The sequence below is a fragment of the Oncorhynchus nerka genome, linkage group LG16, assembly GCF_034236695.1.
Source record: "Oncorhynchus nerka isolate Pitt River linkage group LG16, Oner_Uvic_2.0, whole genome shotgun sequence".
Classification (NCBI taxonomy): Eukaryota; Metazoa; Chordata; class Actinopteri; order Salmoniformes; family Salmonidae; genus Oncorhynchus; species Oncorhynchus nerka.
The window spans coordinates 33,883,329-33,896,496 of record NC_088411.1 but is presented as its reverse complement, the minus strand read 5'-3'; the positions used below and the strand labels follow the sequence as shown (position 1 = coordinate 33,896,496).

General features: G+C 40.7%; 1 protein-coding gene across 13 annotated transcripts in view; it reads right to left on the bottom strand.

Annotated features, from left to right (window-relative positions):
* LOC115144392 (dystonin-like) overlaps positions 1-13,168 on the bottom strand; it is a 129,202-nt gene that overhangs the window by 1,914 nt on the left and 114,120 nt on the right. For 5 of the 13 annotated variants that reach the window (XM_065002625.1, XM_065002635.1, XM_065002627.1 and 2 more), the window contains 15 exons: positions 12,812-13,006; positions 12,404-12,532; positions 11,595-11,738; positions 10,378-10,566; positions 9,939-10,074; positions 9,554-9,714; positions 9,015-9,177; positions 5,833-5,987; positions 5,671-5,745; positions 5,517-5,534; positions 4,304-4,408; positions 2,732-2,849; positions 2,251-2,367; positions 942-1,135; positions 445-555 (listed from right to left, as the gene is read on the bottom strand). In XM_065002625.1, coding sequence (XP_064858697.1) covers positions 445-555; positions 942-1,135; positions 2,251-2,367; positions 2,732-2,849; positions 4,304-4,408; positions 5,517-5,534; positions 5,671-5,745; positions 5,833-5,987; positions 9,015-9,177; positions 9,554-9,714; positions 9,939-10,074; positions 10,378-10,566; positions 11,595-11,738; positions 12,404-12,532; positions 12,812-13,006 — 2,010 coding nt within the window. The remainder of the gene's footprint in view (positions 1-444; positions 556-941; positions 1,136-2,250; positions 2,368-2,731; positions 2,850-4,303; positions 4,409-5,516; positions 5,535-5,670; positions 5,746-5,832; positions 5,988-9,014; positions 9,178-9,553; positions 9,715-9,938; positions 10,075-10,377; positions 10,567-11,594; positions 11,739-12,403; positions 12,533-12,811; positions 13,007-13,168) is intronic. The other 8 variants (XM_065002634.1, XM_065002636.1, XM_065002626.1 and 5 more) reach the window with 7 other exon arrangements.

Below are 13,168 nucleotides of genomic sequence, written 5' to 3'. Positions count from 1 at the left end.
TCTCTACACCCTCCCTTGTCCCTAACACTTCAATGCTAGTATATCTGTAAGGTTTAAGCAAATATGGTGGAAGTTCCACCACTCCACTATTTCTACCTATGCAGAGATCCTTTAGCTCTTTAAATATTGTGCAGTTAGGGCCAAGGGGAAGGGGTAGGGCTATTTAAAGGTCCGCTCTAGAACCTAAAAAGGTTATTTGGCTGTCTCCATAGGAGAACCCTTTGAAGAATCCTTTTTTGTTCCAGGTAGAAATGTTTTGGGTTCCATGTAGAATCCTTTCCACAGATGATTCTACACAGAACCCAAAAGGGTTCTACCTGGAACCAAAAAGGGCGCAGCCGAAGAACTCTATTGGAACGCTTTTTTATAAAAGTGTTTAGTAAGAGGTAGTAGTTGTTAGGTTCAGAGCTCTGGAGCGTTTCAGATCCTGTTGATTCACTATACCTCGGAGGATGAACCTTGGCTCTCAAAGGAGTCTGATGATTTTAGAGGACTGGAGGGTTTGCTGTTTGTCAGCCAGGGCTTATCATAATTGCGGGTTATGTGTTGGGGAGTCTGAGGGAATAATGGCAAATCAAACACACAAACACAGGGATTCAGATGGAGAAATCAACAAAAAAGAGCAGAGGTAGACTAAAATAATAGTTATGATATGACAAAACAAAGGAATTTTCAAACTACAAAAAAAAACATGAAACAAAGAAAATGATTTATTTTAAACATACTGTGGATATGGTTGGAAGCATGTTGGGAATGGCAGACAAACCGACACACACTATTTCTCTAGAAATGTTTCAAATACAACTAGCTTCCTAAGGTCATCAACCACAAGTCATTATGCAATTTTGCTCTGTTGTCAGTCAAGTTATTAAATGTATTTGCTGTGGAAGAAGAAGTATGTAGTCAAAAGATGAGGCATCCAGAACGTGGACGTCTCTTACCTTGGGTGTGCTGGTCAAGGCTGGGTTATTATGCTGGGCTGGACAGCTATGGTTAGAGTTTGACCGGTTGGGAGAGGCAGCTCGTGACGACGGCCGCGACCTACGACCTCTATACCGGAAGCTGGCCATCACCTGAGTGGTGCCTTCTGGGAGAATGAACTTTTCTCGCAGCTCCATGTTTGTCCTTCCTTTGGCTGGGGGGTAAAATATGACAGCATACAGTAAGACATGAGGCATATGCATGTTCGTTGGTGTATGACTGATTGACTAGGTGAACCTAATTCATTTCAGTGGAGTGAGTCAATGGATGATGAGTACCTGCTTTTGGAAAAAGCAGACCAATTGAAATGAATACAGGTTGTTCTCTACACTATTTGTGTTTGGACTATTGTGCAAATAACAGATTGTAAATGAAGGACATGCAGTTTCACATCACTTAGCCACACCAGCGAACTCACTGAAAGCATATGGCCCATTAAAGTAAGTATAGTGATTCCTTCAACCAATAGAGAATCATATGAACTTAATCTAACGGATTGACTCTGTACATACAAATCTATAAAGACAGCCCCTGTCACCCCAACCTCTTGAAACAAAACCAAAGAAAGGTATAATAGCTGACTTTTTCCCCCAACTCATCTCTACCAGGGTAGAAGAATCTCTGGTCATCACAAAAAAAGTATGATGGATTCCAGTGGCTTAGAACATCAGCCATAAATAAATGAGTACCCCCCCCCCCCTAGCCCTTAGGTGGAAACAGTCAATTACTGTTACAGTGATTGTCAACACAAACTTGAAAACGGAATTGCAAAAGAAAAGGTGCACAGAGCCACTGGGTGCTACATGCTGAGAGAGAGAGAGAGAGAGAGAGAGAGAGAGAGAGAGAGAGAGAGAGAGAGAGAGAGAGAGGAGGGCCGAGAGAACCAGAGAGAAAGAGAAAGAGAATCAGAGAGAGGAAGAGAGAGAGGAAGAGAGCGAAAGAGAGAGAGAGAGGAGGGCCGAGAGAACCAGAGAGAAAGAGAAAGAGAATCAGAGAGAGGAAGAGAGAGAACCAGAGAGCGAAAGAAAGAGAGAGAGCCGCTGTTGGCCTGGAGGTCAGTAAGTAAGAAGCACTTCAGAAGCAGATGATGTGAATCAGAGATAACTACAGCATGCATGAAGACCCACAGACTGCTGGATAGACAGGCGAGTGTGAGTGGAGTCACTTTATGGGAACGCCATTCACGAGGAGCACTACAACACACCCATAATGTACACACACCCACACTAACACCCGAAGACCCGAACACACAGTGATGCAGAAACATACCACTGGGGGGTTCATGGAGCAAGGTGAGAAAGTGTGAGATTTGTTGCCAACCTATAGGAGACTGAGTAATTGAAGAGTTTGATTCCGAGCGTAACATTTTACTCCCGTGGTGATGAACTGGAAAGGAAGGAGTAGGAGCAGTAGGAAGGAATTTTTAGCAGGAACATAGAAATACATAGAAATAGAGAAACCTGACAGGCAGAGGACAACATAGAACTAGAGAAACCTGACAGGCAGAGGACAACATAGAAATAGAGAAACCTGACAGGCAGAGGACAACATAGAAATAGAGAAACCTGACAGGCAGAGGACAACAAGCATTCATAACATCACATCAAAATCCATGGAAATAAATAGTAAATCACCAATAGCACTGTTATCTAAAAGTAGACGATTAACACCGAATCCAGTAATCTGCCTTCATTACAATGAATTGCATTTTATAAAATGTTCCCCTCCAGTGTTCTGCCTGGTATCTTACCTCGACACGGATCGTTCTTTACCAGGAACTCATCCAGAGCCATCCAGCCTCCACCTACGCGCACCATCACAGTACTCCGTAGGATCCGTACCAGACGCAGCTGCTGGGAGTCTCCGAACTGCAGAGGGAGGAGGGAGGACAGAGAGGAAGGTGAGGCCGGGAGTCACTGAGCACTACTCTGCATTAACAACACTGGACAAGACTTGAAGCTGTGCAACACCAGAAACCAGCAGATGCTATAATGTGTTAGGAGGAAGATTCTCCTTCTAGGAATTTGTGCCTGATTACATTGCATGTTCTGACTGTAGAGTACAACGACTAGTTCTAAATATGAAATATGATTTCACTAAAATGGATTTCACTTAATCACCAGATGAGAGGTGACATCATCTGTCTTATGTTTTCTGTCTGGTTTCTATTTTTTGTTGGTCAGCCGAGCCCATTGATTAAGACACAAAGCAATAACATCAAGGTTTCATTCTCAAAGACACAAATGAAAGGGTCAATCCAACTGGTTCTACCTTTTCGGATTGTATTAGTGCATTCATCATTGTCAACAAGGTAGGATTGGTTTTGTGACTTGTGAAATTGTCATTGATTTGTAATTGAGGTGAAATGGGTAACACTTTACTTCATACCCCCTGTCAACAGGCTTATCGTAGCCTACATACATCTGTCATAATCATGATATAACAACTGGCATCTAGACATGACTGGCTAGGGCATCTGTTGTTAATATCAATGTTATGACAATGTTATGTATCCCTTATGATTAAGTTTGAAGTAAATCATTAGTAAGTGAATAATTTGTTACAAAGGGTTGCAATATTTGTATTAATCTCTAATATTGGAATGTTTTCTCATTATTTTGTCTCATTTTCACCTGGGAATTCCTGTAACAGGCTTTATCATATAAAGACCATTAGGCAGAAGGGAGGATCTCCCACCACTAGGGTGCACTATAGTGTTGTGGTTTATCCTTACCTTTATTAGGGACACATTTGTATTCCTGAATACTATGGGATATTTGCATGTATCTTGCAAAGCTTTCAAACAAGCTTGACATGGAGGGTGAACAAACAGCCAAGCGTCATGAGGTGAGGTCACCCAGTTGGATATGGCCATGGGGTTAGCAGATTTGACAACACAACAATCACGGCCTCATGCTTTCCATCAAACATTATCACGTCATATCAAATAAAAGAAACGGACAAAACAGACCAAATCTCCTGCAAAACCAACAACGTGACAGCTGCACTTTCTATCAGTACAGTACAAACCACCATAGTCATAGAGGATGCATTGACATTGATGCAGGAACCAATGCTTCAATGGGACACTGAGGGACAACATGGGGGATGGCATTTAATAGTCTCTCTCTCTAGTCAACCACGGTGTAACAATCAGACCACACACTGATGAGCCTGCAGTTAGGTGCCTATTGTCACTTGAATTCATCAAACTGTGATTCCCAGAATGATTGAATGCCACTGGTGAACTGTGTGATTGAGTACAGTAAGGGTGATGATTTGAATGATCTGAAGAATAGTCACGAGAAGAATGGCCATTTACCAGAATACAGCTTTCCAAAACCGCAACGTGTAGGTGGGGTGTTAGATTTTGACTGTCCCTGCTTGTTATAATCTCATCGTCATGTAAGCAGTGAACCAGACCAAACTGTCAAAAGAATTGTTTCAGTAGATTTTGAGTCATAAATTAATACAAACTGGTGCAGAAGACACACAAAATATATATGTACAGTGTATATATGTTTCCCCCTATATAGTAATTCTCCTCAGCAACACCCATCATCGTTTTACATCCATATGGCCCATGAATTTAATATGAGTTATGTAGTATTGCAACATGCATTTCTTTGCACATTAGAACTGAATAAATAAAAACAAGCAGGGTAAAACCCTAACAATGGAAAGGCGTTTAGCCAGCTTTGAATGCTGTTACACAAAGACATGTCAGCCATTATTTAGAGAATTCATTTCCAGGAAATAAAAGAGAAGCAACAGACAAGCACAAATTAAAATAATTATAAATCCCAAACTGGCCAAGGGTTCAATTAATGCACATAGAGAGATAAGAAGATTTGTGTGGAATAGTGTTGGGCTAGAAAACCTATTCTTTCTTATTTGAAATGCAAAAGCATCAAGGAATAAGAGGAAATAATTGAATCAACATTTTACTTCAAAGCATTATAACACTTGACTGCTTTAAATGCTCTTTAGTAATGATCATAAGGTCGATCTTATTTCCTACCTATCTAAATAAGAATGTTACTGCCACTAGGTTAACCTGCACAACCAGCGCAGGTTACATTTACAAAGGTGCGTTTATGACTCTGTGGCCATTTCATTCTTGGCATGACCCAAAGGGGGGTTATTTCATTCCACAGTCCTTCCTAGCAGGCTACTACTAAGTCAATGGTCCTCCGCTGCACCACTCATAGGCACCAGCTGCTTTCCCACACCAGCCAGCCTATATCCCATATCCCAACTACTTATGCCAGTGGAACTACGCACACAGTTAATGTTATTATCATAGACTAATTAACAACTAAACAAAAGTTGGCCTTTTCAGGATCGAGTGACTGCAAAGGTCTGAAAGCATTATTGCTGTCTGCTGAAGCTACTTCTGAGTTCCATTCTGATTACATTATGGAAGACTCTTGGCAAAATGTTCATGTTAATTGGAAAAGAAACATGGCCAACAAAAAGGATAGGAGGGATTGATGAGGACACAGCACCACATAACAGACAACAAAAATATGTACCTGATTTCCAAGGTAGAACTGGGCATGGGAAGAACAATGAAAAGATTCACATTAGTTTCTCAGAGAGCAAACGTTTCACTATAAACAATACAAATTGGATAGGACATTATATAACAGTGAAGGTCATGTGTTGGTGCTAGAAGAATCCTCTTACCCTGTATTTGTTGGCACCAATTTGCTCAACTTGGAATCGTTTAGGACACTTGCATTTTGCCACTTGGCGTGTAACCTATAAAGAATGAAATTATTTAGACATGTTTTACAATGAAGACAGGTAATACTGTACATATTGTCTGAGTTACAACACATGTAGTACCTCATCTTCAATTTTGTCTGCATCTGTGAGGGGTTTGTATGCCTCTTTGTTGGGGTGAAGGGCAGCCACAAACTCATAGTAGTCAATATAGCCGTCACCATCCCGGTCAAATATGTCTGCCACCGCACTCATCTCCAGCCGGCTGGTGGGGAATTCTGGGACACAAAATAAAAAACAGCCGTAGGAATTCTCTGGTTTCTTGGACACTTGAAACCCCAGTACACTAGTGTACTGATCTGGGCCCAGATTCACAAAACACTTTTTACGCAAAATCTTAAGAAGATTCATAAGTGCAATTCCTCAACAATATCTTAAGATTTAATGATTTTATTATTAACTTCTCAAATATCTTCTTACAAATCTTCTTAAAATGTTTGTTGCTAGGCAACCGTTTTAGCTAGCTATCCAGCTAGCAATGACAATAATTTTAGCATATTTCATACTGAGATTACTGTTCTAAAACATGTTCTTGGGTTTAAAATAATCAATACATGTTCAATTACTTTCATTTTCTTTTTCTCTCACCGCCCTGAGTTTAAGACAAGGGCTTAGCTATCTTGGAATTAAGAACATTTCCAAGAATCTAATTTCTTAACTTTTTTGCTTACAGAGAAACATAAGAAATAGCACAAGAATATTTCCAAGAACCTTTGTGAGGAATGGTAACTTTGCTTAACATTTCTTCTTATGAAGGTTTTTTGAATCTAGGCCCTGAACTGTACTATGCTGGCTCTGATATTTTCTTTTCACATTGTTCTTTCTAGCATACATATTCATACCCCTTGACTTATTCCACAGCCTGAATATAGAAACCGGAATAAATGGCTTTTTTCTCTCACCCACACAATACAAGTTTATGCAAGGGTGCAATGCATTATGGTCATTGTAGTTAATTACCACATTTTCGTCACTAAACTACAATATGTAGAATATTGGCCATTGGAAACTGCAACTACCTACAACACAGGCTTGAATCAGGCTTGATCTGATTTATCACTATAGAAACTGCAATTTGAGCGCCCCCGAAAAGAAACTGAACTAAATGGAAATAATTGAATCGACGTCAGTCAATTAGTTGTTTTAAAACTGGAACAATTATAGAAATTCCGATAAATCGCTCAGCACTAGTTAGGATTGTAGATTATCCTCAGTTTTCTCCTATCACAGCCATTCTGTAACTGTGTAACTATTTTAAATTCATCATTGGCCTCATGGTGAAATCCCTGAGTGGTTTCCTTCCTCTCCGGCAACTGAGATAGGAAGGACGCCTGTATCTTTGTAATGACTGGGTGTATTGATACACCATCCAAAGGGCAATTAATAAATTCACCATGCTCAAAGAGATAGATTTTTAATTTTTTACCCATCTACCAATAGGTGCCCTTCTTTGCAAAACCTCCCTGGTCTTTGTGGTTGAATCTGTGTTTGAAATTCACTGCTCAACTGAGGGATGTTATGTGACAGGTTAAAGGACATATTCATAGTCTGTTATACATTGAAAAGTATTAGTAAGTTCATAGTATGTGAGGATCTTAAAACATCTAAGGTTAAAAAGATGCATTCAGTATTAGTTGATAGAGATTGATAACATTCATATAATTGTGTTAAAGTTCAAATCTGTCAAAGGGTACGAATTGTGAGAGCCTAAAAGTGTTAACCTGTGATCTACGAAATGTTCTTAATCTATGAGCCGGAGATCGATTGCTCTGGTCTCCACCCATATTCCTGGGGAATATCGCGGTCTTTTCTCATTGAACTATACGTTGAATTGAGAATACAACACCGTATCACTCTCGTGATTATTTCTCCCCTGTTTTCAGGTACTTTATTGATGATAAAAATAGTAATTTAAATGTTATAACTAGCGAACATGTCAAGAGTGTTTAAGGTGTGTTTTAGTAACGTCTTGAGGAAGTTAGAGTTAAGTTTGAAGAGAGTAATATTAGCCCTGCTTGGTTGAAGTGAAGGATAGCATCGTACTGAGAGTAGCTGCCATTTTATGTCGATTGTGAATGAACGTGCGTGTTGTTAATAAGATATTTTGCTGTGTTATTTGTATAATGGGTTTTCTGTTATGTAATGTGTTACTTTTGTGAAATGATTGAACTATACGTTGAATTGAGAATACAACACCGTATCACTCTCGTGATTATTTCTCCCCTGTTTTCAGGGGCGTAACAGTTACAGATAATTGTATGTGTGGAGTACAAAGATGAGGTAGTCATTCAAAAATCATGTTAAACACTATTATTGCACACAGAATGAGTCCATTCAACTTATTATGTGACATAGTTAAGCAGATTTTTACTCCTGAACTTACTTAGGCTTGCCATTACAAAGGGGTTGAATACTTATCGACTCAAGACATTTCAGCTTAAAATGTTTAATTTATTTGTAAAAATGTCTGAAAAACACAATTCCACTGTGACATTATGGGGTATTGCGTGTAGGCCTGCAACACAAAATCTAAATTGTATAAATCTTTCATTCAGGCTGTAACTGAAACTCAAAAAGTCAAAGGGTGTGAATACTTTCTGAAGGCACTGTAGTTACAACATCTATGGTTAAAGTGTAAACAGGCCAGCCCAGTATGGCTCAGCTTGGCATGGCTCTGTAATGTGAAGTGTATATAGATATAGGATCTTCATTTAACCCCCGTTGTTGCAGGAAAACCCCTGCACAGCGGGAAATGCAAACAGAGTGTAATCAAGGTTTAAAAAGGCTTTTAGGTAATGACATCACAATGTATTTCAAATGTGTATCTATCTTTATTTGATTTTCATGTTTCCCCCACAGCTCCCTCTGCTGGGATCTCTTGATTGGGCCAATACTGACTGGGAATTTATAATTATGCCCACCTGTGAGGTCTTTATGTTCTGACATTGATTGCCATTGCCTTGCTCGCTGAATAAGGGCTCATACCCCAAAAGTTTGTGCAGCAAAAAAATATGTCAATTTAAGTTTATTTACCGGAGTGCTGTTCTATTTCTGTTCTTTGCATTAATTATAATCAACACAATAATTCAAATTTCCTGATGCTGCAGGATTATTTACCTGCTGTGAGAAACGGGTCAAATTAAGATCCTACACCTGTAAGTCAATAGAATTGACTCTATACACTACTGATCCTACTATCCTGGTAATGTGAAGAGGTTATAGGTCTTAACAGAACTATGACTTACTGGAGGAGAGGATGCCTTCTATGAATTCCTGTCTGGTGACCTTTCCATCCTGGTCCTTGTCAATGCGTCTGAAGAAGTCCATGACACGGGACTTCTTATGGTTCATCCATCGCATGTAGCGCTTTCGCCACACATCAAAGTCGAAGTTGGCAAATTCCTTCAGCTGAAAGAAAATCAAGCACTATACATTATACACCATGATATACATTGTATTGAGCATAGTGATGGTACGGACATTAACAAGCTAGCTAGCTTATTGGCGTAATACTTTGGTGATGGCCTGCCATATTATTTTCAACATCTCTAAAATGTCATTCCTGAATGTCTTCATGAAGCAAATAAAGTAATTAACATGATTGTTTTTGAGTTTATTTATTCTTGCTCACAGATAAAACTGAAGAAATGCAGAATTTACATTACTAATAATTGCAAAACACTCTTTTAAAATACATAACACTTTTTACTTTTCATGACATGAATAGAATATTGAAACATTACAGGACATTTTTCATAAGCTAACAGAGGTTTAAATGATCTACCTCCTCAAGTCTGTCCATGGCATCATTGAGTTTCCTCCTCCTGTCCAGGGCCAGTAGCCACACCTGCTGCCACTTGCTGACCAATAGGTTGACCCTGGGGTTCTTGGTCTCTATGGGAGGCTGTGAAGATGGGTACATGGCTTGTGTGGGAGAACGCTTTCCTGTAGGTGAAAAACAACCTGTTTAGTGATACCGCTATTCCATTGTATAACTTTGGTTCCATACAAAAAATAACAGAGGAATGATATAATTTGGGGGACATAACACACAGAGAGAATATGAGGTAATGTATGAGGATGATGTGTCAGGGTGAAGGCAGTGCCTCAGAGCTGGGCCAGATGGCTGAGTTCAGGGCCTTTAAGGGGGTCCTGGTAGGGGTACATACTTCCACCTCTTCCTTTCTCCAGGACAGGGATATGGGACTGGCTGGCAGGCTCGCTCCCGACCACAGCCTTTCTCTTGTGTGTCTTCGTGACCTTGTCAACATCTGGTTGCTTCCGGGTCATTTCCTCCATGAATGTCTGCATTGCCACCCAGAAAAAACATATTTTTCAGTGTGTACTGTATACTGTACTCACTTCAAAGGTAATGTACTGCATGCAGAGTACACATACAGTAACTCATGTTATTAGACAGAGTGAGCTACTCTACCTACAATAGCATCTTGTATTAACATTTCTAGTACTACTAGCCATGTAGTGAACAGCATTGATATTGCATGCAGTGGAGAATGTTTGGTCAACCAAGCACCAAGTAATACACCAAACCCTTAACATCCTTTAATAAAGAAGGATGATACTGTCAAGCTCTTGGTCATACGCTACCTGGTGTTCAGCGATGAGGGCTTTGACCTCGTCTATCTCTTGAGGGATGACCTCCTTGTCCTTGTCATTGAGTGTGGTCTCAGCCCACTGCAGCCAGCCCAAAAGACCCTCCAGCAGCTCCTTCGTGGCCAGCAGATCACCAAGGGCCATGGCCAGGCGCTGCTGGTGCTGTCGCGCCCATGCCTGGACCTAACATGGCGAAACATGAATAATACATTTAATAGGCCTACATCTGGTCATTTAGCAGATGCTTTTATCCAAAGTGATTCACAGTTGAAAGTGATACATGTTCAGTAATATGTGGTCCATGCTGAATCAAGACCACAACTCCAGTGTTGCCAGCACCATGCTCAAACCCACTGAGACATAGGAACAACCTAGTGCTAAGTAGTTTGTCCACATAGGGGAACCCTTTTTGGTGCCCTTTGCAGAGGGTTCTACCTAGCACCCCCTATGTAGGGTTCTTAACAGAACCCCCTGTAAAATAGTTCTACATTAGAACACTCTATGAAGGGTACTGCCTAGAACCCTCTATGAAGGGTTCTATCAAGAACCCTGTTCTTCCTATAACCCTCTATGAAGGATTCTACCTGGCTTGCAAAGTGATGCAAAATTCCTACTTCCAGAGTGAGGATATCCAGAATGACTGCCAGGATAGGGAATATTGATTAATGGAACTACCTAAAATATCTAAACTAGGACAACAATCTCAGTAATGGGTGCAATAAGTATAACTACTAACAGATTGGATTAGTTTATACAAATGTATGATATTTATTTTTGTGTAACACAAGATTAATCAACCAATCAATGTATTTGCAAAAACACAGACATTGAAACAAACAATTCTGAAAATAATTCTGCAATAGAGCATGCTGGGAAATATGATCTTCTGGTGAAAACGGTTCTTGGTAGAACCCAATCCCTCCGCAAAGGACCCTTTTGGAACCCTTTTTTCTAAGAGTGTATTATTTTGACCCCCCAACAACAAGATTTACATTCAAGGCTCCATTACACTTTGTCTATGGTTAGTTACAGCCAAGTGACAAAGTTATGTATCGGTATGATTGAGAAACGTGATGAAACATTCTGCCAAGCATTGAGGTTATGCAAGTGATATGTAAGGAGTTGGCAGACTGCTTTGCCATGATATAGGCCTATGATCTGTCACCCTCCAGTATGACGCACAGCAGACTGGCATGTAAGTGTTCACTGACCTCCTCGAACCGGGCTTTAATGATGGTGTTCCAGTGTTTGATGGTGGTGATAGAGTCTGGGTGGCAGATGGTCAAGATAGCCTCCCCCATACTGGTGGCTTTGTTCAGGCCCACTCTCTTCTCCTCCTGTTTCTTCATGAACTCCTGAAAGAGAACCGTTGGTTTCCATTAGCAATCGGCAATGTTTGCGGCAAAACGTAGCAGCCAACAAGTAATTTCTCTGTTCCTCTGTCAATACCTGATCAAGTGGAGATGAAGAAAGTCATGCTATGTGAAGTCAGGGGAGACTATTTTAGATCCAGTGAGATCATGCTTGAGAAAAACTCAATATTGTGAAGTAGTTGGCACGGACTAGCAAACCACGATCTAAAATCCATTTATGGCATTTCTACTTTTACTGGCGAGCTTGACAGACGTGTGGAGACAGTCAAAGTGAAGTGTGTTTTAAACATCCACAATACCTAATGAGAAAGCCTCATCAGAAAAGAATGATGAAACATACCCACAGTCTCTGCAAATAGCAGCCTTAACTGCCATATGGTTGTGCTAGGTACTAGTTTGCTTTACAATTAAAATGGTTCCATGGAAGCCCCACCCCTACAGTATATACAAACCTTTAAACAGCCCAAAACAACTTCACCTATGACCAGATATTGCATTTCACATTTGGTGTAATTTTAACTATTGAACTTATTCTATATTATGGATTTTGCTTTAGAGACCTTTGTGCCCTGCCTGAAAAATAATCTGTAGGGGAAAGACTGTGTTGTTCTATAGGATGACAATGTTCCAGGCTAAAGGTCACTTGCCTTGTGCTGCTCGATAAGAGCCCCTAGGGCCTCCTCGTCGTCGGGCAGGGTGCCATGGAAACGCAGGCTCTGCTCGGCCTCGGCCAGCCACTCCAGCAGCATATGGACTGTAGAGTGAAACTCCTCAGCCTGCAGCAAGGGGCAAGAGAGGTTCATAAACACACACGTCCCCTAAAGCATTCCTCTAAGCATTCAGCCAGGTCCTAAAGGCGGCATCGTCTTTTTTGCAGACACACTACACTCCTCAAACGATTGCTATGATCATATGAATGATGTTTCTGAGACGTTTTAACAGATTTTCGGGCTTTGTGAGATCTGATCATCTGTGAAACTGCATAAAAATATGTCTTGGAACACCACCATTTTGAATGAATGATGAAGAGAGGTTTGGCATAGTAAGAGTCCTACCTGACTCAGTGCCTGTTCCAGCCGGGTCTGTTTAGATACTGAGCGAGCGCAAACTGTCTCCCAGCGAGCGCTCAGCTCCTGCATCTGAGCTTTGACCCAGGAGGAGTCTTCATGGCTGCTCTCAATCAGGTCCTTAGCCGAACGCTTCAGGGCTGCAACGCTCCCCGTCCGCTTACCCAACTCCTTCTGGAACACCTGGAAGACACAGCAAAGACAGAGACATTACACACAGTCATAAACAACACTACACCAAACATATACAACACTACACTACACCAGACATAAACTACACTACACCAGACATATACTACACTACACCAGACGTATACTACACGACACTACATCAGACATATACTA